This window comes from Brachypodium distachyon, chromosome 1 (genome assembly GCF_000005505.3).
Source record: "Brachypodium distachyon strain Bd21 chromosome 1, Brachypodium_distachyon_v3.0, whole genome shotgun sequence".
In the NCBI taxonomy this organism is placed as follows: Eukaryota; Viridiplantae; Streptophyta; class Magnoliopsida; order Poales; family Poaceae; genus Brachypodium; species Brachypodium distachyon.
Window position 1 is genome coordinate 60792675 of NC_016131.3, and position 27706 is coordinate 60820380.

General features: G+C 52.2%; 1 protein-coding gene and 1 long non-coding RNA gene across 3 annotated transcripts; one reads left to right on the forward strand and one right to left on the reverse strand.

The window, feature by feature from the left end:
- Positions 1–1715: 1715 nt before the first annotated feature.
- Positions 1716–6738, forward strand: LOC100823299 (RNA-binding KH domain-containing protein RCF3). 2 transcript variants are annotated; one of them, XM_010230267.3, is made up of 8 exons: positions 1716–2010; positions 3025–3600; positions 3903–4325; positions 4402–4659; positions 4749–5012; positions 5103–5152; positions 5375–5447; positions 6508–6738. In XM_010230267.3, the coding sequence occupies exons 2-7, from the start codon at positions 3028–3030 to the stop codon at positions 5421–5423; spliced, it is 1617 nt and encodes a 538-aa protein (XP_010228569.1). In that variant the 5' UTR covers positions 1716–2010; positions 3025–3027; the 3' UTR covers positions 5424–5447; positions 6508–6738. The 2 variants fall into 2 exon arrangements, with proteins under 2 accessions (XP_010228569.1, XP_003557874.1); XM_003557826.4 differs by lacking the exon at positions 6508–6738 and adding an exon at positions 5610–6029.
- Positions 6739–10106: 3368 nt separating this feature from the next.
- On the reverse strand, positions 10107–10956 carry LOC106865753. The gene is made up of 2 exons (XR_001405090.2): positions 10604–10956; positions 10107–10450 (listed from the first exon to the last, which is right to left on the reverse strand). It is a non-coding gene; the product is annotated as an uncharacterized LOC106865753 (long non-coding RNA).
- Between the last annotated feature and the right edge of the window lie 16750 nt (positions 10957–27706).

A 27706-nucleotide genomic window follows, 5' to 3' on the forward strand; every position in this document is an offset into this window, starting at 1 on the left:
CCTGGACCATACCGAGGAAGAAGAAAGAGGAGGTCCGTCCGATCTAGGGCGGGGAACCAACCCTGGCTGTCGGATCTTCCTCACTAAATCGAACCGTTACTCGGGCCCAACCAGGCCTCGGCCCAAAAGACAGCCCAAAAAACAGCCCAGGTAAAAAAGAAAAAACAGGCTGGGAGACAGCCTGGGCGCCCGCCCAGCTACCAGCCCATCTCACGCGCACCGGCGGCCCAGTTGGCCCACGTGGCTGACGGGATTCGGATTTTTTGCAGGAAAGCCCCAGATTTTGGGAAAATGGTCAGTAAGACCTCGGAAATTTCAGGGAGACCCTCGGGGTCCCTGATTTTTGCAAAATAGTCCTTCGAGACACCGGTTTTCTCGCAGAGAGGCCCCTAGGGTCCCGGTTTTTTGCGAAAATACCCCCCGAAGTCCGATTTCTCGCAAAGAAGACCACCAAAGGCATGGAATTTCCCCGGAAATGCCTCCAAGGCTCCTTTTTTTGCAGGAAAGCAACCGAAGTACCATTTCCTCTCGCGAATGGAAGATATCGGGAGTATCGTATCGAAGGTTGAACCGAAGGCATTCTCAATACCTCCAGCTCAAGGGGGCAACTGTTGTAGTAAAATAAAACCCTTATATGGGCAACGGCCGTAAATCCTACGTGGCGACGACCAAGTCAACATTTTCCAAGCACGAGTCAAGATGTCCACGTGGCGCGATCAATTCTACGTGGCAAAGGAAGACAAGTCAACAAGTCAAGCCTCTCATGCCATTGTCAAAAGGAGAATTTAGCTTGAGTAGGGGTCAAGAAAGGTGTGAGGAGGGGACCCTTAGTCCATGGTGGACCATGGACCAAAACAAAAAGAAGCCGACTTGGCCCATAAATTCATCCGGCGTTTCCAGGCCGCATCCTACTCACACGTGGGCTAGCGGGGGCACCGAATGAAGCTGAAAAGCAACGTGGGCCACCCCTGTCGACGAAACAAACCAAATTGGGGGGCCGACATTTGGGGGATGCGGCTGGGTGCCGGTTCCACCCCAAACGAATTGCTTGCGCCGACACCTGTCCATATGGCCATGCGACGCCATATGGGGGGGGGGGGGAGTGGAGATGATCTTACCCTTGTATTTGTTGTGACAATTAAATTACAACGATGACCAAATACAACTTGGAAACCTCTCTAAAATTTCCGGCCAGGGGAATGGAGTTACCCTTGTATTTTTGGGACAATTGACCAAATACAAGTGGAAACCCTAAAAAAACACAAGTGAGAAACCTCTAAAAAAAATCGGAGCTGAGCATACGGATGCCCTATGCACCTCTGTAAGTTTTCACAAAATTCAAAATAAATTGAATGGGTTCATAAGATTTGTGTCTACCATTTTGCAAAGTTCCAAATCCAAATTCATTATATGCATAGAGAAAACAGAAAGACAAATCCGGATGTGAATAGGTCACAGAAAGATTAAAAAACAATAGACAACGTGCTGACACTATTCATGTTTGCATTTGTCTTTATTTTTCTCTGTGTATAATGAGTTTAGAGTTGAAATTTTATTGCAAGATAGAAACATATTTTATGAACTCACTCAACTTCTTTCCGAATTCCGAAGTTTTGAATTTTTTTTAGTGGAAGCACCGGATATTCTTTCCTGGTCTAACACGATATTGTTGTATAGTTTTTGTTTTAAGAGTCCATATTTACACGGTGCATCTTCTGATCTTCTCCCGAGTCCCGAATTCTCTGCAACCTCTCGCTCCCGATCCAGGCATCCAGCGCCCACGCCCTCCTCAGCCGTCGCCTCCGCCGGCAAGCCCACGCCCACCTCTCCCACATCACCGCCTGCCGTCGCACCCCACGCGTCCCCCCGTGGACCGTGGAACTCCCCCAAACAGCGCCGCCCCCCCCCCCCCCCCCGCGTCCGGACCGAGAAACTGGTTTTGGCGGCGGCGGGATTTTCTGGGCCGCGACGCGAGGTAGCTGCAGAGGAGCGAGGCGAGGAAGGGAAGAGGTACGTTGGCGGGAGGGAATGCTCCTATGAGTTATGAGTTCGTTGATGGATGGGGGATCCCGATCTTGCGCGCATGTATCGGGTTTCCGTTATTTGATTTATAACTGCGATTGATTTTGTCATGTGGATTTATTAAGCTGTAGGCCGCAATTACCTAGAGCCCCCCTCAAATCCACCAGGTAGAGTTCAATGGTTTCTTCATTTAATAATCCTAACATGAGCACATAACAAATGTAGGTACATGTAATGCACACTTTTTCTATGAGATAGTATTTGGAAGATCAAAGGTGGTGCCAGTAGTTGGCTTTTAAGGCCGAAAAGATTTTTGAAACAGAAAACCTTACCCTCTCGATGAAGAATTTTATTTTTCAGAGTGGCATGCTAACTATTGGCGTCGCAGGTTATCATTTAAATTTGTGTTGATTTCTTACAGTACCTTATGTTGCTGACTGTTTGATCTCTGCTTTTAGATGTGTTAACTTCTGGTCTCGAATTTCTATTTTCAAATACTGTCTTGTTTTTTTTAAGTAAAATAAAGTCTAACTGGATGCTATTATTCAGAAGCATGTACTTGGTTTCCATATTCGATATAGTAACTGGGATTGATTTAGTCATGTATAGTCGTGTGGCTTTATTAAACGTTGGCTGCAATCCCATAGAACCCTTTTAAATCCCCCTGGTGGATTTCAACGGTTACTTTATTTAATAGTCCTAACATGGACACACAACAAATGTAGCGACACTTAATGTGTGCTTTTTTCTGAGGATAGTGTTTGAGGGTCATAGCTGGTGCCTGGTAGTTGGTTCTTCACGCTGTAAAGTTTTTGATACATTTCTTTTTCCAGTAAACGCAAAGAGCGTGTTATACCATTAAGAAGAGTACTTTCTCAGTGCAGAATCCTAATTATAACACATGACATGCTATATTATTATAGGCATTGTGTGTTGTTTTTTAAGTTTGTGTTTATTTGTCATAATATTCTATGTTACTGACTATTCGATATCTGATTTTAGATCATGGTTGGGCCTGGGCACAGAAACAGTCATGGAAAGCGATACTCTGATTATGCTGAAAATGGAGGTGGCAAACGAAGAAATCCTGGTGATGATACCTATGCTCCTTGTCCAGATGATACTGTCTATCGCTACCTCTGCGCTTCTAGGAAAATCGGGAGTATCATTGGGAGGGGCGGAGAAATTGCCAAGCAGTTGAGGACAGATACTCAAGCTAAGATTAGGATTGGTGAGAGTGTCCCTGGCTGCGATGAGCGAGTTATCACAATATTTAGCTCAAGCAGGGAGACTAATACCGTTGAAGATACTGAAGATAAGGTTTGCCCTGCCCAAGATGCTCTCTTTAGAGTTCATGAGAAGCTTATCACTGATGATGGTCCTGGGGACGAAGAAAATGAAGAAGGTTTAGCTCAAGTTATTGTTCGTTTGCTTGTGCCGTCTGACCAGATTGGATGCATTATTGGAAAAGGCGGGCATATCATCCAGGGCATCCGCAGCGACACTGGTTCACATATACGTGTGCTTAGTACTGAACATCTCCCTGCATGTGCTATTAGTGGTGATGAACTTCTCCAGGTTGGTCAACTGTCATTTTTCCCTTCTATTTCCTGTACTGCATGTACTGGCGTACTACTGTAAGCATGTCTGTCCTCTATTCTGTCTTGTATATAGTACAGGTGGTATCTGCAACCTTACTAAATATCTAGAACACTACATTTTTACTTGTGACATGCAGTAGGTATTTCCTATGGTTTTGGCTGTACATTTCTTACTAGTTCTTTTGTAATATATATTCTGGAGTCTGGACTGTTTTATATTGTCAAGTGTGAATTCGTTAGTATTGATATTTTTTAATGTTTTCTACCTTTTGGAACTAGATATCTGGGGACCCATTGGTAGTTAGAAAAGCTCTTCTCCAAGTATCATCTCGTCTCCATGACAACCCATCTAGGTCACAGCATCTTCTTGCATCCAGCTTGACGCAACCTTATCCAGTGGGCTCCCGCCATGGTAGTTCCTCTACTACTCCAGTTGTAGGGATTGCTCCCATGGTTAATCCTTATGGAGGATACAAAGGTGATATGGTTGGAGATTGGCCTTCTATATACCAACCGCGGAGAGAGGAGAGCTCTGCAAAAGAGTTCAGCTTGCGACTGCTTTGTGCTGCATCAGACGTTGGAGGTGTAATTGGAAAGGGAGGCGGAATTATCAAACAGATCAGGCAGGAATCTGGAGCTTTTATCAAAGTGGATAGTTCAAGTGCAGAAGATGACTGCATAATTACCGTTTCGGCAAAGGAGGTGATTCTTTCTCCTTCGGCTCTTGTTTAATGTGCTTCTTTTGTCCTGATTTACTCTGATTCTCTTTGCCATGCAGTTCTTCGAAGATCCCATCTCTCCAACAATTGATGCTACAGTTCGTTTACAACCAAGATGCAGTGAGAAAACTGATCCAGAATCTGGTGAGCCATCTTATACAACACGTTTGTTGGTGTCAACATCACGGATTGGGTGCTTGATCGGCAAAGGTGGTTCGATCATTACTGAGATACGTAGAACATCAAGAGCAAATATACGTATCCTTTCGAAGGAGAATGTCCCAAAAGTAGCGTCCGAAGACGAAGAGATGGTTCAGGTTACAATTTGAACTTCTGATGTTCTTCATCTTCACTAAACCTTGTCGTCACAACAAATCTTTAGTGTTGTAAATTTCCTGTACAACAGATCAGTGGAGACCTCGATGTTGCAAAACATGCTCTTGTGCAAATAACTACAAGGCTGAAAGCGAATTTCTTTGAAAGAGAGGGGTCGTTATCAGGTTTTCAACCTGTGATTCCTTATCATCCCTTGCCTGCTAGTGTTGCTGATGAGTCAAAGTATCTAGGCAGAGATGCTAAGCTTGGGCATGATTATCCATACTCTGGTGGATATCGTGCATCAGAGGATATGCTTCCTGTTGACAGTTATGCAAATTATGGCAGTTCCCAGGTAACGCTTCTTTTTTATTTTCTATTTCGTTGCAAAATCTGCTAACAATTTGTCGGGTTTTTAATCCAAAAGTAACTAAACTTCCTGTAGGTCTCTGGAGGACGCTACGGGACGTACAGTGGTCGTTCGGGAAGCAGTGGGTAAGTATAACCATAATGTTTTGAGTCACCATTGATACAGTATGTATATTTCTCTGCATTGGTCATAATTCACTGTAGAAAATATTAATGTTTCCTAACAGTAGGCTGGTAATTGTTTTGTGTAAACTCTGGTGTAGGCCAAGTCTACTTAATATTTCATTAATCTTAATATGTTTAATTTCTGCTCACTTGGCAGTTTCTAATTTGCTATACTTTTATCAGGTTATCTGGCCCTAGTTATCTATCTTCTGGAAAGCGCTATGGTTACTAGGATTGAGGTTGTCAAATACAACAGGTATGGTTCTTCTACCGTGTGTCGCCATGTATAGGATGATTAATCAATATTTGCTTCTAACTGGATCTGCCTTTGAAACGCATTCAACCCAAGTCAAACTTTCTTCTGATGAACCTGTCCGTTTGACCGTTGCCCTTTGCCCCCATCCATTCCTTAAAACAGCCGAGACAAATGAAGTTCGGAGCTTGCTTATGGAGCCCCTACCCAAACCAGATGCCGAGAGTACGCCCCGCCTGCAAGCTTTGCCTAAGTTGACCTTCCGGATGCCATAGACCATCCTCATAGACTATTTCACTTATATTTTCCTCTGGGCATGTGTTTGATGCCCTGCCGTAAATGTTCTGAACCTATGTATCCAAAGGTCACATTTTAGTCTCTGTATTTGTTGTTTGAAACCTGTTTCAGCTTAGTTTTTGTCGGGAGATTTCATTCCCTACTTCCCCTTGCTTGTAACATATGTTTAGTGCCATCTTTACACACAATTGTCATTCTTAGAAGCATAGTTCACCTGAGGTCAAGTATACCAAGATTTGTTCCTATTTACAACATGAGATATCACAACAAGCTAGGAATTCTCAATGAGCTCAAAATGTGCTAGCATAAAATTTAATTTTCCAATATACCCAATTTTGGCATGATGCTTTGAAGTATTAGATTTTGCTTTTGTTGGTTTAGATCTGAAAGTGCGTTAACATGCTGTGGGCATGCATGCACATAAGCAGAATGACATGCATGGGTTTCCCTGATGCTCAATTAAGTATCAACACAAGTTGTGTTGTTATGCATTATCATTTTGGATAAACTGTACTGAATTGATCTGAGGTGTGGATGACAATACAATTGTATTCACTCCTTTTGACATCTATGTGTTCCCCTGATTCTCAATTAAGTATCTGGAAGTTACAAGATGTTATGCATCATCATGCTGGATAAACTGTACTGAATTCGTCATAACAATACAGTTGCAGTCCCAGCTTTATCAGGTTCTACATAGTTTACATAAGTTAGATTCTAAGTTTTGAGTTTCTTGTGTTTGGAATCTTTATCCTTGGTTAACCAGGAAGGTGCAGGAGCATAAACAATTCCAGCTGCAGACCATTGCTGATATACTTTGCACCGGTTAAATATTTATTTCCAGTTGGGCAGCTGTTGTATTGTGCTTTCATGTTTGTAATTCTCAAATCTTGAATTCGGTCACTTATGATGAAGCTGAACATTCGTCTGTATGAAAATTTCCTAGGTGATCGCTGTTTTAATGATAATTTCTGTAATCATGTTTCAGTGAGACTAATCGTGTTTCGTTCTGTCTACATATTAATATAAAGTTGCTGATATGCTGTGAAGATGCTCGGATTGGAAAACAGTCAATCTTCACAAAATCAACCTCAAGACTAATCTTCATTATTCATGATTTTGGGTGTATAAATAGATTTCACTCATATCGAGACTAATCGTGTTTCGTTCTTTCTAAAAAAGGTGGCATGAATAATGAAGTATAAATATGAGTGAAATCTATTTATACACCCAAAATCATGGTTGATAAATATGAAACAATCATTTTATAGGCCTCATGTACATAAATCGATACACACCGCATCCAAGAGCTTGCAAGCTAATAGTGTCCCTAAGCATGCCATCCGTGACATACTTAAAAAACAAATAAATTATTCTCTTAAGTGACCTAGAGTAAAGCGCAGAGCATTGCATTAAATAAGAAAATAAGAGACGTTAAGTTGACAAGTGAAATGCAATGAGGCGACTTAAAGTAGTACCAACAGGGACATGCGCTTTTACCTTTTCTGTCACTGAGCTAACACTTTACACGTTACTGTTCTACTTCTATCCTCTAAATTGGTCAGATGTAGCATCAAGAACGCGGCAAAAGGATATGCATCTATAGCTCAACTCACTTCGACCCATGGCGAAACTGAAAAAGGCTCCTGGCTCCCGTGATCTAGCCGTCGCATCGTCCCGGCCCTCCGGCCAAGCAACACGTCTCCAACTTCTCTTCTCGTCGCTCACGCGGTTGGTGCTATAGTAGATCCTCAGAAGTTAGGATTTGATCAACCGACAACGGTGCTATGGTGGTGATGGCGGCATTGTGGGGGTCAAAAAAAAACTTTTTTCAACTCCTCATCCACCTCGTCGACAGTGATCTCGCCGGTGGCATTGAAGATTACTGTTTGGTTGGTCGCCACTCTTCCGGAGTGGTGAATCTAGGTTTGTGTGTGTGTTTTCCAGGTAGTTTGAGTGTCTCAATTTCTTGGTTATTTTTCCGATCGGCGAGGTCCGGCCAGCTTCGACCTCATCATGGATTTAGTGAAGCCAGGTCTTCGTGGATCCGTCTGGCCAGATCTGGAATGATCATCAGACCCTCTCGTCGCCTTCTTCTTCGGGACGGTGGTTTGTTTTTCAGATCATTGTCGCTGGCGTTATCTGGCTCTGACCGGCAACTTTCTGGTTGCTACGTCAACAACGATTTCCTGGTTCCGACGTGGTTTGAAGGTCCAAAGGCGGCATCGAGCTTCGCTTACGGCACGCCACCTGCGAGTGCAGGAGGAAGAAGACGACGTTTACCGTAAAAACTTGCGTGTAATTTTATTTTACTTTAAAAATGGTTCTGTAAAGGTTAGTTGATTTAATATATGGCCTTGACCTTTTCGTAAAAAAAAACATATCTCAACTCATAAACAAAAGATCCACCATCACAAATACATAATGTGCCAATGTTGGTTGTAGTCATGTGGGATAACTCATACAAACTACGGACATGGAAGCACATGAGAGCTTGAAACAAGTTACAACCACGAATCCATGGTCGAGGGGTGGTTCAGTGGCAACAATATGCAATCGATGAGTTGTGTGTGTGTGTGTGTGAGCGAGCCCTCAGTTGCTTCCTCCTATTTCCTTCCAAAAATTCTCCTCCTAAAATGTCAAAATAAAAAGCAGTATTTTGCTAGTCGGCACGTGAAGAATTTTAGTCAAAAAGCATAACAAGCAAGTATATACGTTTATGATGCATCACACACGGCCAAATGTCGTGTCCCACTGGAGGGTGTGTGGGCCGTTGGGTGCCCCCTGGCTCCAGCGTTTTGTGTGTGCTCTAGAATCCTCTAGAAACATATCTTTGATTTTTATTTCCGAGTTTTCCTCGCATGGGAAGGTTCCTGACATAACAAAAAAAGGGAAGTTTTGCTAATGACGGTTAATTAAAGGTTGTATAGTTCACAAACTTAATAAAATGTGATAAACAAAATAAAAACATGTAATTGAACTTCAAAAGTAATAGATAAGTTCCCGGATTTTGTTCCTCAAGGAACAGTCCACCAGAACCTGGCAGAACTCAAGCATCAGCTGCATGTTCCATTTCACATGGAGATCACCACGTTGGTCTTATGGAGCATTTTGAAGATTCGAAATGATTTCATCTTCCAAGGCATTCAGCCCAATCTTTACAGATGCAGAAAGATTTTCAAGGAAGAGATCTACCTCATCTTTCACAGGGCAAAAAGAAAGTCATACATCAACTTCAAGACTTGGATATCCGGTCAAAAAAACTTCAAAACTTGGATAGATGCTTTCAGATAATTCAGATTTCATTTCATTTCATTTTCGCATGCTGTACACATCACATTTTAATTAATACTCCTAACTTATCTGAAATTAAAATGTATTTTGTACAGCATGCGAAAATGAACTTTACTAAAAAAAATAGATATGTCCCTAACTCTTATCAACAAGACACCACCATCATCCCATGCGTCACAAGTTTCTGGGAGGCCGTCGGCCAGGTCACTGAGGTTGCCCCAAGTTGTCTATCCAGATATAGCATCAACGAAATTGTCAGCCATTATTTTTTGTTGGAAGTTCACTTTTAAAAAAATATCCTCTATTTTTCCTTGAAAGTTATGATTACATTCTAAAATGTCTCTAGTTGTTGATATCTTTGGGAAATTTTAGGGTTTCATTTTTTAAAGCACATTTAAATCCCTAAGTGTTTTGGTCTGTTAGTGAAAACATGATTAGTGGACTAATCATGTGCTAAGTGTTTACATATTGGATATGAAATGGCACAAGATGGTTCGTCAACCCTTAGAAAAAGGGAAAATGCGTAGAAGAATTTAGCGCTTTTTTTATTTTTATCGAGTTGTACGAAATCCGTACTATTAAGGTTGTGTTTGTTTGGGCTAGAACTCCACAGCTGCAGATTCCAGAATCAGTTGTGGCTGCCAGCTGCAGCTGGAAGATTGGAGCTGTCTGATGCCTGTTTGTTTGGGTGGCTGGTCCGGCTACAGCTGCCACTGAAATGTGCTGAAATGACCTAAATGGCCGTGTTGTTATGTAGATTTGGTATTAGTACTGACTGTACCGTTTTACTTGTAAATTAATTGTTTTGTGTTGCAGATGATTAATTTTTTACTCCATTGGACAATATATACACATTATAATAATTTTGAACACATTATATCTAGTATATAAAATAATATATTGTCCACGGATCGTTTGGTTGCAAAATATATGGTTATTATGACAATAATTAGTCTAAAACCTATTACAATCCTACAATTAACTGAAAATAAGTCGTATATGATGTTTTTGCCGCGGATAATTATTTATTCACTCCATTAGATAGTTTAATACTATATATATGACAATAAATTTAAGCACGCTGACAACGTATTACCAATAATATTATCACTCGTTTCTGAAACAAAAAAAGAAAGAGAAAAACATTGAACTTCCAATCAGAGACCCCTTCAAGATCAACAACAACACCATAGAAGCCATCGGAGTACATAACATCCTGGAGCACAATAACAAGCTGCCAAATGCCAAATCCCGAACATCACCTCTGAAAATGCTTGATGGAACTCCACCACAAGCCACTAGACAACGAATCCCCAATCATCCCATACCTGGCCGTCATGGACAAAGGGGCCGTGCTCGCATGCTTCAGATCCAGTCGTCCGACCGGACGCAGCTATGCAGCCCCCCACGAGCTGCTGGCGTAGGGAGAGAGAAAAGGCACATAAGAAGAGTTTGGAGAGAGAGAGAGAGAGATTGCGGCAGAAGCGCAGAGCGAGAGAGAGAGAGAGTGGCACAGAGAGATCGGGAGAGATGCACAGCAGGGGGCACGGGAGCAGGGTCGGCCGCACCTCAGGAGCTCGGGGCGGCTCCGTTCCACGGCGGCGGACTGGTATCCACAGTAAGGCACCACGGCGACTCCATTTCACCGACCGGAGGAAGGGAGCGGCGCCGGTAGCCGCAGATCGGGGCGGCGGCGGCGAGTCCAGGGAAATTAGATGGTGGCGGCAGGGGAGAAAGGAGAGGCGGATGCGCCCACGTCCAGGGAGAGGTGGGGTCGGCGGCTCCGGTGGCCTGAGAGGAAGGTGGCGGCGGCGCCCGGGGAGAGAGGTGGCGGGCCGGCGGCTGCGGCTGGGTGTTCTGGATTCGGGGGATCCGCTCGGTCGGGCACTCGGTCGTGGACGCGGGTTAGAAAAAGAAACGAACCGGTACGTGGCATATCTGCTGTTGTATGTAGTTCGGTGGGAGGGCAATTCGGTAAAAGACAGGTTTTTTGAGCTGCAAAGCACACGTTTCGTGGATTCTCGCCGGTATCGTAGTTTTCGGAAGCGCTCCTTGCGAGCGGCTACGAGAAGCTGGTTGGAAATGGTTGTTTGTTTGGGCTTCGAATTTCACAGCTCAGAAGCTGTGGGAGCTGCTTTCACGGGCCCAAACAAACGCACGTAGGAAAGATTTGGACGAACCAATTTCACGTACACAAATACCGTATCGCATCCGCATAAAGCCTAACCCAAAAGTTGAGAGTTCACCCATGAAAAATCCTGTTGTTGTTCTCGACAGCAATTAGAGTAAGGGATGCCAATACTCGATGGCACAAGTGCGTGTATAAAAGTAGGTCGTGTACGTCGGCCTTATAGCAAAAAGGTCGCCGTACACTTGGATAAGTTAACACGTCGATTTTTTTTGAATAGGTTCGGTCGACCCTGCGGGTGCGACTTAATCCTATGTTAGGAAAAGCTTCGAGGGGTTGTTAGCCAAGGGCTTGGGCCGAGCAGATCTTTCCAAGACACCTTTTGGCGAGAGGTTCGTCGGGGCCGCCTCGTACTTGGACCGAACGCGTCTTTCCAAGTATCGAGGTTAGGATACCCTCGGAACTTTAACCCAACCCCTTCTCCTTCGAGCCCGTGCCAACCAAGGTTAGCTTGGAGCCTCGAAACTAGAGTCCCCTAGAAGGCTTCCTCGAGGCCGATCGACTTTCAGTCGAGAGCGGCGCGCGAGAGCGAACCTTAGAGGGAGCACTCTAGCCCTCTCCCCTTGAGTTTATTCAAGTGAGAGTGAATAGTACATGCCCCCATGGGGGGTATTTATAGCCTAGGGGTCCATGACAAAAGACCATGGTTACCCTTGAGGGAGAGAGAAAAGTGAGGGCAAAATGGTAAAAATAGCTCCTTTGGTCCATAGCTTTTGTGTGCACGATGAGGGGAAAGTGAGGGATGGTCCATGGTCCACCATGGACCAAAAGCCTCATCCCACACCTTTCTTGCCACCTATTCTAACTCATTTGACCCTTTGACCATGGCATGAGAGGCTTGACTTTTTGACTTGTCTTGTTTTGCCACGTAGGATTGACCGCGCCACGTGGACGTCTTGACTCGTGTTTGGGAAACGTTGACTTGGTCGTCGCCACGTAGAATTTACGGCCCGGCCCATATAAGGATTTTATTTTACGACAACAGTAGCCCCCTTGAGTTGGAGGCATTGAGAATGCCTTCGAGTCAACCTTCGATGGGTGACCTTTGATCCCTTTTCTCGTTCTTGGATTCATGATGGTACCTTGGATGGATTCCCTGGCGGGCTCCCTTGTGAGAAACGGAGGTACTTGGTGTTTTTCCTGCAAAGAACATGATCCTTGGAGGCGTTGCGGGGAAATTCCATGCCCGCAGCGAATTTCTCTGCGAGAAATCGAGTTTCGGGGGGTATTTAGCAAAAATCGGGACCTTAGGGGCCTCTCTGCGAGAAATCCGGTGTCCCGAAGGACTTTTCTGCAAAAATCAGGAGCCCTGCGGGCCTTCCCGAAATTTCCGAGGTCTTATTGGCAATTTCTCCTAAAATCTTGGGGTTTTTTTGCACTTTTCCGCGGGTCTTGTCGGTCGCACGGGCTAGCCGGGCCGTCCTGGCGCGTGCGCGGACGCGGACGAGGCCGGCCTCGCGCGCGAGTTGGGCCACCTTCGGGCGCGCCACAGTTTTTTTTGTTTTCGGCCGTTAGTTGGGCCGCTCCTGGGTCGTGGCCCGGTTTGGCCCGATACCGGTTTGCAACTTAAGTCGCGCGATCGGATGGCTCTGGACGAAGGGGCGCCCTAGATCCAAGGGTCGGGGACCCTTCTTCCTCCCCCGTACGGGAAAGGGAAAGGTGGCCGGAGCTGACCACCTTTTCTCCGTCCTGGGCGCGATGATGCCGGCGAGGGTGACGCCGGGGCTGGCCGTTTGGTCGGGGCGGCCAGGGGAGCCCCCCCCCCCCCCTTCCTCCTTTTCTTCCCTCCTTTTTCTTTGGCAAAGTTGGGCTTCTTGTCTCTTCCTTTCTTTGGACAGTGCACAGGACGGCGAAGTGTCGCCCCGATTGGCCCGACCCGGACGCCTAGGAGCTTCGGCGGCCTATAAAATGGAACCCCCGGGCATTGAGGAGGCTCACACGATGCTTGTGTTATTTGTCCGGCGTCGAAGACGAGTTCGGCGGCGCCCGACATTTCTTCGAGAGGTTGGTGTTTGTAGGGGCCTCGCAGGGGCACTAGCCACTCTTTAGCAGCGACGGAGGTCGCGTTGGTGGACGAGGAGCCGCCGCGGAGGCTTCTCGTCGTCGAGTCCTCGTGGGGACGCGGAGCGCGCCCGAGGCCGCTAGGAGTGAGGTGCCGGTCGTGCCTTCAAGTACAGCCGGGAGACCCTCGTCGTCGGCCGGGCTCTTCTTGCTCCAGTGGATGTGAGGGCGGCCTTGTGGCGTCATTCCTTGTGTCTTCTTGGTGCCGGCGATCCTTGCGGGCACGCAGTCGAGCACCTTGGTGCGTCATGGCTTGGCAAGGGCGCGGGCATGGCCGGCGCGACGCGAGCACGCGTGTTCTGCGGGAGTGACAACGGCGAGGCCAGACGGCGCGTGACGCGAGCGCAGCGTGGGGAGGCGCGCGCTCGAACGCGGGCGCGAGGGCGCGGCGAAGCGGGTGCGCGGACGCGGGTGCGAGGACGGGGTGCTGCTAGACGGCGCGCGAGAGCGTGCGCGGCCTTGGTCCAGTGGGTCGCGGCGTGCGAGAGAGGGCGCGAGCGTGAGTGCGGCGCGACAAGGCGCGCGCGCGGACGTGGTGCTGCTAGACGGCGCGCGGCATGGGCGCGGTCTTGGTGCAGCGGGTTCGGCGCGCGAGGGTAGGTGCGGCGAGGCATGCGCGCGGACGCGGGCAGGGACGCAGGCGCGCGGGCGGCAGCCCTCCCTATCGTCCTCTTCCCTTTTTCTCCTTTTGTTTTTTTTACACGGGTGGGCCGAGGAGCGAGCGGGGCTGCGGCCCGTGGAGCTGCGGCCTCTTCTTTTTTGTTTTGCGGCGCGGGACGGGGGCTTTGGCTCCAGGCACGTAGCTTCCCATCTTTTGCTGATTCTTTCCGGAACCTGACCTTATTTGGCTAATCCTTGGCGGATCTTTTTTTGCAGGTGAGATGGCGGGACCCAACGTCGAGCGTCCGGTGGGTGAGCCGCCGAGGTGGTCTTTCGCGGCGCAGCTTGCGGCGAACCGACCGTCGCGGAAGAAGAAGGTCTCCTTCCGCCCTCGTGGTGGACCTCTCTTGGTTCCGACAGCACCGGTGGACGGCGAAGGTTGGGCACACGACCACCTTCTCCCTTCGTCGATGAGCCTCGAGGATCTTGCCCAGCTGGAGGAGGCGGGATACTTTCCCAAGGGGGACGGTATCCTACCCGATGGCGAGGCGGTGAGGCTCAACCAGCGGCGGCGTTCGGGATGCATCGTGGCATTCTCAGCTTGATTCCTTGCCGGCCTTCTTGCCTTCTTGCTGTTCACCCCTTCTTGCTGGAGTTCCTGGAGACGTACGGCATCGAGTTGGCCCAGCTTCACCTGTCGACGATCGTGAGGTTGAACGTTTTCAGGTGGCTGTGTGAGACGGCACTTCACGAGGAGCCTTCGATGAAGCTTCTGCTCTTCTACTTTACCGTGGAGGTGAGGGAGCTGCTCACTCCGGACAGCTTTGCTCTAAGCGCCTTTGGTTCGGTGAACCTGAGGCTTCATTCCGGCTTTGGGGACGACTTCCTGCTTATGCCGGGGAAGAGTGCGGAGAAGTTGTTCGTCAAGTGGGAGTCCCAGTGGTTTCTTCTTCGGGCTTCGAAGACCTGTCTTCGGCACACGGGTGCTCTTCCTCGGCACTCTGGGGCCGGAGGTCTCAGGGAGGTGTCTCACCCCGGCGATCCTCGATCAGCCGAGCTCTGGAAAGTGGCCAAGATCAAGGAGGTGTCCGCCGAGAGGAGCTTTCGTGACCTCATGGAGGAGATGGTGATGGCGGGACGCTTCATGATGAGGAGCCATCCGAGGTCCAAGATTGGGATCCCTCGATCTTTCCGTCCTCCACAGCTTGTCACCGCACGAGAGTGGCGCCCCTCTCCCCTTCGTGCTTTACTTGTTTTCCCTTGTGAAGTTACTTAACAATTTTGGCTTGTCTTTTTTAGTGATGTTTTCCGAGGAGAGGGCGGCGTTGTGGGCCGCGCAGCTGATAGGTCCGTACGGCGGACCGGAGCACCGCAACTACGAGACCAAGATCAGCGAGGGGGGATGCCACAACATCATCGCGAGGTGCTTCAGGAAGATGGTGCCGGTGCGACAGGACCCGAAGCTCGGTCGCCTTCTCCGAGTGGGCGATTGCTACTCCCGCTTGGCCACACCGTTGATGTTGGCGGTGGGGTCCAAGTTGCGGGACTCGTGCAGGAAGGCGAAGGCAGGCACGGCGGTGCTAGGCTCGGCGGTGCCGGTCGTGCCGGTTCCCAAGATATCTCGTCTGTCGAGTGGATGCAAGAGGAAGGCTCCCCGACTCCTTCTCCTTCTCTTGACTATGCCCCGGCGGATTCGGCGGATCCTGTCGTGGGCGAGTCGAGGTCCCCCCTGAGGGTGACCTTGGACCTGCACATGAAGGGGAAGATTGGACTTGAGCAAGTTCTTCCTCCTTCAAGTCACGAGGTTGAGGCTTTCACTCGCGAGACGGGACTTCGGCTTCGGAGCGACTCAGTGGTGGAGTTGTCGACCGGAGCCAGCGGTGCGGGCGTCCAGGTGTTCTCCATCGGTCGCGAGCGTCTCGAGGAGGATGCTCCTACCTCGGGTGAGTGCCCTTCTCTTTTGGTCACGTCATTCTTTTTCCGAATGATTTTGACATGATCTCCTTGGTTTGTTTTTAGGTGCGAGGGCCGCGGAGCCTGGGGTTCTTGAGGGCGAGCTCCCGACTAAAGCGAGGGATGGAGTGCTTCCGTCGACCGCGGATGGAGCGAGAGACCCTTTCGTGACACTGGAGCTGGTGAGCATCCGTGACGTACCTCTCTTGGTTCTTTGGGTCAGTTTTGTGCTAACTCCCTCTTCTTTGTAGGTGAGGGTTTTGGTTGAGGCCGTGGGCGCCCTTCCTGCCCTTAAGACTCAGGTGGGGGCGCTTTCTGCTGCTTTGGACGTGGAGATGTCCAAGTCTATCCTTGCTTTGAGCGAGTTCGCTTCGGAGAGGGTGCGGCGTGAGGCCGGGGAGGCCGAGCTTTCTCGCGTTTCGGCGGAGCTCGCGGCCGCGGAGACCAGGGCTTGACTTGCTGAGGAGCGCCAGAGGGACGAGATTGCGAGGACTCGTCTTGTTGAGGAGGACTTGGTGGTGGCCAACCTTGATAGGGAGCATGCCCGCGCGGAGGCTGCTTCCCTCAAGGTGGAGTTGGCGGCAGCGGGTGATGGCCCGATGCTTGCTCCTCGTGCTCGTCCTCCTCCGGATCGTCGTCCCGAGGTGGTTTCGCTTTTGCTTGCCCAGGCCACCGAGATTCGGGAGACGATGACTTGCTTGAGAAGTGTTCCCCAGCCGGATCTTCCTCCGTGTCACACGGTTGATGAGGCGAGCAGGGTGCTTACTTCGCAGGTGGAGCTCATTGAGCCTACCGTGAAGAAGTGCCTTCTGAGTACGGGTGCCCAACTTGTTTCGTCGGTGGTTACGGCAGTCCTGGACGGCGGTTCCGGGATCAGTGGGCTTGAGGGTGAGATGTCTCACGAGGCGAAGAAGTCTCTGGCGGACCAAGGTGCTCCTATTCGTGCTCAGGCTCGACGCTTCGTGCATTACCTTGAGCCCGCTCTTCAGGAGGGTGATGGTGAGGTGTGAGCCTCGTCGCCCTCGGAGGTGGTGATGTACCTCAGCTGCTTAGTTATGCGATGTTGCATATCTCCACTTGACTTAGCCTCATGGCTAGCATGTTTAGGCTCTTAGTCGTAGAGGTTGTAAGGCGGCTTTTTTGTTGTGTTTCATGCTTCACTATGTAGTCAACATTATCGGAAATGTTAACTTAGCTCAGCATGTATTTCTCATGTTTCACCATGTAGTCGACATTATCGGAAATGTTAACTTGGCTCAACATGTGTTTCTGGGAGTACTATATTTCTTTCTTGTGAAGTACTATACTTTCTTAGTTTATACAGCTCGCGATCGTTCGCTATGATTGCACTTTTGTGTCATCAATTGCTGTCGCCGTTGGGATACGACTCGGCTTCGGCGCCTTAGGCCATGGTTACAAGCCACGGGTCCTATTACCCTTGTGAGGGTCGCTATCGATATGCCGGTAGTGATCCGGACATTTCGACCTGTCATTCGGGAAATTTCATGCAGAATTTTTCCTCTTCGGACTTCAGGAAGCTATGCTTTCCCGCGATTATTATGAAGCCTTAACCCGGTTACTATCATGCAGGCCCGTGCGCGACGTCTCGCATACGGGTAGCACGGTTCTCCGAGGTAAGTAAGCTCATGCATAACTCGCTTATTTACGGTTCTCCTTAAATTGGTTTTAAGGAGCTTCTGGCCCTCGGGGGACTTGGTTCTACCTGGCGGATGGCCTCGAGGCATGCTGGGATCCGCCAAGGAACAAGTTGCTAGTAGCGACCTATGTCCGTGGACATTCTTTAGAGGATGCTTGGGCCCACGGAGGCCTTTCCGCGTTCCTCAGTGGGTGGCACAGGGGCAGCGGCTCTTTTTACGACGATGAGTCGTGTGAGTGTCTCGTGTCACTCTTAATTTTTCCTCAGGGACTTGTTTTATTGATCTTTGCTTCCTTGTCTTAAGGTATGGCCCGATGGGCGCTTACAAGCCTTATGTAGACGTGGCCTCGTTGGCGCTTACGATCCCTCGAAGTTTCGTAGGGAAACGGCCGGTTGGGCGCTGATAGTCTTTTTTCGGGAGCGGCAAGGATTGCCCTTGAAGGTCCTCCTTAGGAATGTGTCGCGCCTCCATACCCAGGAAATACTGTTCCATCTTGCGAACTTCTTCGATATATTTCTTCATCCTTTCATCAAGGCATTGATATGACTTGTCCATTTGGTTTATCACCAGTTGGGAGTCTCCTTGGATGAGAAGGCGTCGGCCTCCCATGGCCTTGGCCAGTCGAAGCCCGAGAAGTAGCGCCTCATATTCCGCCATATTGTTGGTGGCGTTGAAGTCAAGATGGGCGGCGTACTCCAAGATCTTGCCTTCGGGGCTGATGAGTATGACTCCGGCCCCGGCGTCGTCGAGGCGCTTGGAGCCATCGAATCTCTTTATCCAATATGGTTCGGGGGGCTCGATTTTGGATGCGATTTCTTCGGGCGGGGTTAGTGGAGCATGCCACTCGGCCACAAAGTCAGCCAGGACTTGGGATTTTATGGCCGTTCTTGCCGTGAGTTTTAGCGAGAAAGGGGCCAATTCCGTTGCCCATTTGGCGATTCTTCCGGAGGCTTCCTTATTGCCAAAGACTTCCTTGAGTGGGAAGGTAGTTGGCACCATGATGGTGTGGCCCATGAAGTAATGACGGAGTTTTTGAGAGGCCATGAGGAGGGCGTAGGCGATCTTCTCGATCTGGGTGTATCGACCCTTTGCTCCTCCCAAGGCTTCGCTCACGTAATATACCGGGCGTTGTGACCCGTCTTCCTCCTTCACGAGTGCTGCGCTTACGGCGACCGAGGTCGCGGCAAGGTACAGGAGCAAAAGCTCCCCCTGCTTTGGGCTCGTGAGAAGCGGAGGGGTCGACAAATAGGTCTTGAGCTCTTCGAAAGCCCTTTGAGATTCGTCGGTCCACTCAAAGTTGTCGAGGCTTCTCAAGGCTTTGAGAAAAGGAAGACCCTTCTCGGCTGATCGGGCGACGAATCGTCCCAAGGCCGCCATTCTTCCTGCTAGGCGTTGCACATCTTTGACGGAGCGAGGAGGCTCTATCTCCATGATGGCCCGGATTTTCTCCGGGTTGGCCTCGATCCCTCGTTGAGAGACGAGGAAGCCCAAGAGTTTTCCTCCTTGAACTCCGAATGCGCACTTCTCTAGATTGAGCTTTACGCCATACTTGTGGAGGTTGTCGAAGGTTTCTTGTAGGTCCTGGGGATGGGTTTTCGCAATTTGACTTTTGATGACGGCGTCGTCAACGTAGACTTCGGCGTTTCTCCCCAATTGTTCCTTGAGGATGAGGCTAACTGTCGCACCAGTGGCACCCGGGGTACCATCGCTGTGCGACGCGTGGGCCCTGTCCCTGAGTTCTCGGGAGGGTTCCGTCCTGGGCAGCAGCCATGAGCAGCCTGGCAAGCTACCAGCCCGGAAGGGCTAGCGGGCTTCGGGGAATATTCCCGCCTGGGCACCTCCCGGGAAGCCGCTTCCCGGGAGGGGGGTTCCCGGGTGCGTTGGACCTGGGCGCTTCCCGGGGAGCGACTAGCCGGGAGAAGAGGTTCCCGGGCGCAGGCTCCCGCCTCAAGGGTGTGGCCTAGCGAGCAGAGCAACAACGCCACGCGGACGCGTGGCGGGCGTCGGGTGCGCGGCCTCACCAGGGCGAGGAGTGAGGCGCACGGCTCATTAAATGAGCTGACAGGAGGAGCGTTACCTGTCCAAATCAGTTGAACTGTGGTGTCCAATCCTACCCTAGGGTTTTAGACCCCTAGCGGCGGAGGTGGCGCCCATGCGTGCCACCAGCTCACTGAGAGGGAGTTGTATGCCTCCCCGTTCGACACTTGTAATGCATGCGCCGCGGCACCTGTGGCATCCCCTTGAGTATAAAAGGAGGACCCTCGCCGGCGGTCAAAGGGTTCGGTTCGGTTTTCGTTCGCTTCTTGGGTTCTGGTTCTGCTCGGTTAAGTTGACAATTAGCCCTAGTCCAAGAATAGCAAGTAGCATTTAGCAAGAAAAGGAGAGAGTCCCCGGGGACCCTCCCCCGGCAAGGTGTAAACACTTGATCCATAATCAATACTAGTTCAGACAGGCAGGACGTAGGGTTTTACACCTCCAGGTGGCCCGAACCTGGGTAAAAAACGTGCATGCATGCATTCTTGGTTTGTGCGCACCCCGGGTACATCACTTCGCCGGTCGCAAAGGACCATCGGCCGCGCTGGTGATCGCCGAAGCGATCCCCGACGCCCCTGCCGAACCTAAAAGGGGGTCGTGACCGCATGCCCCCGGTGTCGGAGCCCCGTGCGACGACATCGGGCGCACCAGGTAGGGGGCGCGGGAGGAGAGCTCGCTGGTCATCACCGGCAGCAGTGCTTGCCTCGACGTCGGCTTCATCTTCTTCGCCGACGAGACCAGCCACCGTGCCCCCCAAGTGGGCTGGCGATCCTCGGATAGACTCGCGTGAGGCCCCAGCGGCGCACACGTGGTCGCATGACGTGCGACCCGAGTCAGGGACTCAGGAGAACCCGGAGCCTCGAGAGTGCAACAATTGCAGCTGCTTCCACCGCCTCCGCGGCCGTTTGCAGACAATCGGCAGAGGGGATCTGCGGCCCCAAGCGCCGGGGGCAGCTGCGCAAGCGGGCATGGTGCCGCCCGCGCCGGCCAGCGAGTCGAGTCGCGGGCCGAGGATGCGCAGCGACCGCGGCACCAGGAGCATACCGCGTCGCGAGCGACCCCCGGGGGCTCGCACCCTGCGCACCCGGAGGCGTCCAGGGCCAGAGCGGAGAGCAGCCGCTCGGGGAATCAGCTGCCCCCCGCACGAACCCCGGCGGAAGCCATCATCGCCGCGCGCATCATGGTGCGGTATGAACTGCAGCAAGGCACGCTGGCGCACGTGACGTGGGGTGAGGAGTTGGACGCTCTTCTCGCTCTGACCGCCCAGCAGCCGCAAGGCGAGGGCGCCCCGTTAGGCTCCGGCCACGGGCAGAACCCGGAGCGCGGGGACGTGCCACCCGCTTCGCGACAGGGGGAGAACCCTCCCCCTTCGCAGGGAGGCCAAGGAAACGGGGGCCGGAGGGGTCCTCGAATTCGTCAGCCACCGTCTCGCGAGGTGACGCGTGTGGCATCTTGAATGCCCGCTAGCAAGAGAATCTACGCCACGCTTGGAGCGCCGGCGTAGGCGCGACGTAGAACGCCAACACTCACAGGAGCAGGAACACGCTCCCATGGGCCTCGAGGACGGCTGCACCGCGTTCACACGCGAGTTACGGCGGGTGACATGGCCCCGTAAGTTCTGAGCGCCCGCGCTCGGTACGTATGACGGGACCGTCAATCCCAAGGATTTCCTCCTTACCTACACGTTGGGGATGCATGCCATCGGCGCCGACGACAAGGTCAGAGCCAACTGGTTCCCAATGGTCCCGAAAGGATTAGCGAGAACCTGGCTGCTCAACTTGCTCGCCGGTTCCATCGCCACTTGGGCGGACCTGCGCAAGCAGTTTGTGAGCGCGTTCCAGGACGGCTGTAAGCGCCCGGGAACCATGGCGGAACTGCACACTATCGTGCAGAAGCCGGGAGAGACGTTGCGGAGCTTCGTCAACCGTTTCTCCAATCTCTCCTATTCCATCCCGGAGGCGGAGGCGGCTGCCATCGTCAACACCTTCGCCAGCAACGTCCGCGATCCCAAGATGTGCGAGAAACTGAGCACGCATCGGATCCGGACGACGCAGGATTTGTATGCCCTGGCGCACAAGTGGGCCATGGCTGAGGAAGGGCGCCTAGTGCCCGAGCTAGCAGCTAAGGCTGTCGCGAGCCCCGGCGAGGGTTCGCAGAAGAAGGGTTCCCGCAAGCGCAGCGGGAAGCAGGTTCTCACTGCGTACTCAGGGGCTCCTGCTACGAGGACTGCGAAGAAGGCCTCGCTGGGTGGCGGGTCTGGCGGCAAGCAGGGTGACGCGCCCCGCTGCCCCACCCACAGCAACTCCACCCACGACGCGCAGAACTACCACATCCTGCTGTGGAAGCGCAGGCTCGAGCTCGCGCCCCAGCAGGGGGCAGAAGCTCCGGGAGGAGGCCGCCAAGGTGAAGAAGCTGCCCCTCCAAGCCGGCAACAAGGAACGCACCGTCACCGTCGGTGCGAACCTTACTGCCGAATAGGAAGGCGCCGTCATCACTTTCCTCCGGGATAATGCTGATGTGTTCACTTGGGAACCGTCGGATCTTCCCGGAGTCCCTAGGAAGGTGATTGAGCATCGGCTCGTGGTGCGTCCGGATGCGCACCCCGTCAAGCAGAGGATTCGGCGGCAAGCACAAGAGCATAAAGATTTCATCAAGCAAGAAGTGGACAAGCTCAAGGCTGCCGGGGCAATCAGGGAAGTTCTGTACCCCACTTGGCTGGCTTACCCTGTAGTAGTACCTAAAGCAGGGAATAAGCTTCGCATGTGTGTAGATTTTACTGATCTTAATCGCGCATGCCCCAAGGATCCCTTCACTGTACCCCGTATCGATCAAATAGTTGATTCTACTGTTGGTTGTGACTTGCTGAGTTTTCTGGATGCTTTCTCCGGCTACCATCAAATTAAGATGGCGGTCGAAGACGAGGAAAAAACAGCGTTCATCACCCCGGTTGGCTGCTATTGTTCTACATGCATGCCTTTCGGGTTGAAGAACGCGGGCTCCACATTCCAGCGCGCCCTGCGCAAACGTTTGGGGCCCCAGCTAGGCCACAACGCGGAGGCCTACGTGGACGACATCGTCATCAAATCGAAGCGCGGGGACTCGCTGATTGATGACCTGCAGGAGACGTTTGATAACCTCCGCAGGATCAAGCTCAAGCTGAATCCCGAGAAGTGCACCTTCGGTGTCAACTCCGGGCAGCTTCTGGGATACAAGCCAACCCGGGTAAGATAGAGGCCATCGAGAAGATGGAAGCTCCCCGCAAGGTGAAGGATGTCCAGCGCCTCAACGGCTGCGTTGCCGCGTTGGGCCGCTTCATCTCAAGGTTGGGCGAACGCGCCCTGCCTTTCTTCAAGGTGATGAAGAAGAAGGGTCCGGTTGACTGGACTCCTGAGGCCGAGGCGATGTTCCGGGAACTCAAACAGTACCTGAGATCGCCGCCCGTCCTCGTCGCCCCCAAGCCGGGCGAGCCGCTGCTACTCTACCTAGCAGCGACTGACCAGGTGGTCAGCTCGGTGCTGGTTGCCGAGAGGGAGGAAGATGTCCCAGGGACTGAGGCTGCGGGGCAGGGGGCTGAGCGACCTCCGACAACCGCCTCGGACCCAGGGACCACCCCCGGGCCAGTAGCTTATGCACCGCAGAAGCGATTGGTGCAGCACCCGATGTACTTCGTTAGCACAGTGCTGCGCGACACGCAAACAAGGTATCCGCAAGTACAGAAGCTCCTTCTGGGGATTCTCGTTGCGTCCCGCAAGCTGCGCCACTACTTTCAGGCGCACCGCGTCAACGTGGTGTCGGGATTCTGCCTTGAGCGGGCCCTCACCAACTGTGAAGCCACCGGGAGGGTGGCCGAATGGAGGATGGAATTGTCGGAGTTCGACCTCCAATTCATCAACTCTAATAGCATCAAGAGTACGGCCTTGGCGGACTTCGTCGCGGAATGGACGTCAACAAGCGTGGAAGAGAATGAACCGGAGACCAGCCTGCCCGACAAGTTGGACGAGGACCACTGGGTCCTTTACTTCGACGGCGCGTTCAGTCTCCAAGGAGCAGGCGCTGGGGTCGTCATCGAGTCACCGACAGGGGACCAGTTGAGGTTCGTTGTCCAGCTCGATTTCCCAAACTCCACCAACAACACGGCGGAGTAAGATGGCTTGCTTGCCGGGTTGCGGGCGGCATTTGCCCTCGACATCAAACGCCTAGTTGTTCGCGGGGATTCCCAGCTCATGATCAACCAGGTGAACAGGGACTACGACTGCCCGCAGATGGCACCGTACGTGGAGGAAGTCCGCAAGCTAGAACGTAAGTTCAAGGGTTTGCGCTTCAAGCACGTCAAGCGGAAGGACATCTTCCCCGCTGACGAGCTGGCCAAGATGGCGGCAGAGCGCCGGAAGCCTCCGGCAGGGGTGTTCTATCAGAAGCAAGCGGCTCCTTCAGTCGCCCCCGAGCCGGCTGCCGGGGACGCCCCTCCGGCAACCGAAGGAACCCATGCAACAACAGGGGTCCATGCCGTTGACATAGCGGCATGCGTTGGCAGGGAGATCCCTCCCTGGGCGGAGGAGATCGCCCGCTACCTTAAGGAGGAGGCTCTCCCGGGAGATGACATTGCCGCGGAACGAGTAGCGCGGCAAGTCAAGATGTACACTGTGGTGGATGGAAACCTCTACCGCAGGCATGCGAACGGGGTCAAGCTCATCTGCTTGCCGCAAGACGAAGGGCCTGCACTGTTGGAGGAGATACATCGAGGCACATGTTCACACCATGTGGCCTCCCGGGCTTTAGCCGGCAAGGCATTTCGGCATGGTTTTTACTGGCCCACGGCCCTGGCTGATGCGGAGCGGCTGGTGAAGACGTGCTAGGCGTGCCAGTTCCACTCGAAGAAGAGCAACCAGCCGGCGCAGGCCCTACATGTCATCCCTTCCTCGTGGCCGTTCGCGGTCTGGGGGCTCGACATCGTCGGCAAGCTACCGAGAGCGGTTGGCGGTTACGAATATTTGTTCGTGGCTATCGACAAGTTCTCCAAGTGGATAGAAGTGGAACCAGTGCGGAAGGTGACCGCCCATGTGGCCATCAAGTTCTTCAAAAGCATTGTGTGCCGATTTGGTGTGCCTAACAGCATTATCACCAACAACCGCATGTAGTTCACAAGCGCAGTGTTCCAGGTCTATTGCGAAAGCATGGGCACTAAGTTGCACTTCGCGTCCGTCGCTCATCCAAGGAGTAACGGGCAGGCGGAGCGAGCCAACGCAAAAGTGCTGCGGGGGCTCAAGACGAGAACCTTTGACAAGCTCAAAGGCCACGGGAAACACTGGGTCGAAGAACTCCAGCCCGTGCTGTGGTCGATCAGGACCACGCCTAGTCAGGCAACGGGCGAAACTCCTTTCGCCCTTGTCTACGGGGCAGAAGCGGTGCTGCCCCACGAGCTCAAGCACGGATCTCCCCGGGTACGCACGTACGGCAACACCAGCCAACACGAGCAAAGGGTCGATGATCTAAACTTCATCGAAGAGCTTCGATGCCGGGCAGCTGTGTGAGCCGCGCACTACCAGCAGGGACTCCGTCTTTATCATGACAGGCGAGTCCGTCCCCGGGAGCTTGAGAACGGAGACCTTGTCCTGCGCCGGATACAAGGAACGAAGGCCGGGAACAAGTTGACTCCGAAATGGGAGGCCCCCTTCTAGGTAGTGCAGGTGACCATGCCGGGGCTGTCCGGCTGGAAACCGAAGACGGCTTGCCGGTGCCAAATAGTTGGAATATTGAGCACTTGCGCAAGTTCTACCCATGAAGCGGCGGAGCCCGACCCACAGGTGATGTCGCCGATGCATACCTCTCGAACTAGTGCAGCCGGGCAGCCCCCGTGTGTAAGCCACTAGTTATTGTGAATAAAGATAAGTGTTTCGTTCCTGAGCTTTAAAGTTGCCTTGCTTATTTGTGTGTTCCCTCATTCTTCTGTCTCCTGCTTTTGGTGCACGGAAGTTGTGAGCAGTGGGCTGCTGGAGCCTCGAAAGCAAAAACCCCGTCACCGGATCACTCCGCCGCGGGGCATGCAGTCGCCGGGTTGACCAAGACGTGCATCAAGGGACATGCAGTTGCCGGGTCGCCCGCAGCGTGCATCACGGGGCGTGTGGTTGCTGGGCTTCCCACAACACGCGCCTCGGCTAGGGAATGAAGTGCTCACATCCAACTTAGCGTCGACCCTTCCATGCCCGGGGGCTGGGAGGCAGGAGAGATGAGGTTACTCGTGTTGCTTTGTGTATTTTCGTGAATTTTGAAAAAAATTGCAGCACCACGGGCCTGGTAAGAATCTAACCTGCAGGAAAAGATGGAATCTTATGCACTGTAATACCCGTGGGCTGCCCACGGGTCGCGGCATGCAGTGGTGCCTTGTGGTGCGGGACGACTGCAACACAGGGGACTCACCGCACTCTGAGGCTCCTGACTCGGGAGGGCGCCGCCACATGTGCCACAGCAGCTTGGCATGCGGGGTGGCGGAGACTGTAACACATTTCAAGGGAGGGATGCCACGGGTGCCGCGCTGATCCGTCGCGCGCGGTGGCAAGCCCCTCCCCCGCGCCTATAAAAGGCGCGCCCCGGCCATGGAACGTCTCAGAGCGAAGCCGAGAGAGGGGCTGTTAAGGCGGGCGGTGCCGCGGAGGCGCGATGTGTTGGGAATATGCCCTAGAGGCAATCATGTATGATGTAATTCCCAATGTATTCATAAATATAATTAAGTTGTCCTTGTTTGAACATCTGATATGTATCATTGAATATGTGATTTGATTGTGGAACTATGTATTCATGTTGTTCATACTAAATTGTCCTTAGTCATTGAGGTTGTGCTGGACACATAACCTAGACTAATGTGAAAGTTGGCTGATGACTCGGTTCCACTTGTCATGGGCATGGTGATGTCATTCCAGCTTACACGGACTCGGCTAAAGAGTTTAGCGAGTCGGACTGACCCATATTGAGATGCAACGAGTAGGTCGTCATTTGCATGTCTCAATCAATGTAATCCTTAGACCTGAGGTTATCGCACAATCCGAGTTGTGGATCACCAACTTAGGTTCTGTCAAACGTTGTTCCGTAACAGGGCAGTTATAAAGGCAGAGTTCGGGTTGACTGAGAATCAAGCTGTGTGATGTGGATAACCAAGATGGGATTTTGCCCCTCCGACTGGAGAGATATTCTCTGGGCCCTCTCGAGTGATATGATTCGGGAAGCATGGCCATGCGCGACTTGGTTAACTGTTAACCGGGTCGATCGACTAAGAGTTAGTCGGATGAATCGTATATCACGGATCGAGAAGAGAGTTGAACTATTAAAGGGATGATGATTAATCGCCTATAGTTCGACAAGGTATATCGTGAGGCAAAAGGGACTAAGACGTATGTCACATTGGAAGGTACGTCGTCATGACTCGATGGTACTTGGGAGTCGGCACGTTCTGCTAGGAGCCGCTACCGATTGATCGATTGTGAGTCGGACTCCAATCGTGTCCAAGTCGCCATGAGCTTGCGGGGTCACACACTTAAGAGCGGGAGCAAGTATTTGGTCGGGTTGGACCCGAACTGCAATTGGGCTGACAATGCGAGTTGGACTCGCAGGGTGGATGGGCCATAAGGCTTGGAGCCCACTTCCACTCGATATATAAGCAGGGGCGTGGGATGCCTAAGAGGCACGGTTTTTCCACTCTCATGCGTTAAGAACCCTAGCCCGATTCAGTTCAACCGTCGCACCGGACCTAGCAGTCCGCCGCCGGAGCTCCTCCTCGCACGTGTGGATACCGGCAGAGGTGCTGTACGTTCAGCACTTCGATGATCGCGGGATTGGATCGGCTGGATCGGATTGAGGGACTGCACTGCATCAAGGCGCCGCATCGATAATCCGCAACTGCGCGTCTAGTGGTAATTCTCGTGGCCTTCTACCTCGGCTAGATCTTGGGAGTTCGCGTAGGAAAAGTTTTTGTTTATCTCTACGCGCCCCTTCACGATGGTGGTGCATACCATCAGCGCTTAGCGCCGACGGGTGCCCCGCCATCGCGCCCTTGCCGCATCGCCCCATGGAGCCCACCCCGAGGGGTGTCGCGGAGACGCGGTGGTGGTGCATGCCATCAGCGTTCTGCGCCGACGGGTGCACTGCCACCGTGCCCCTGCCGCGCCTCCTTAAGCGGGTGGCTC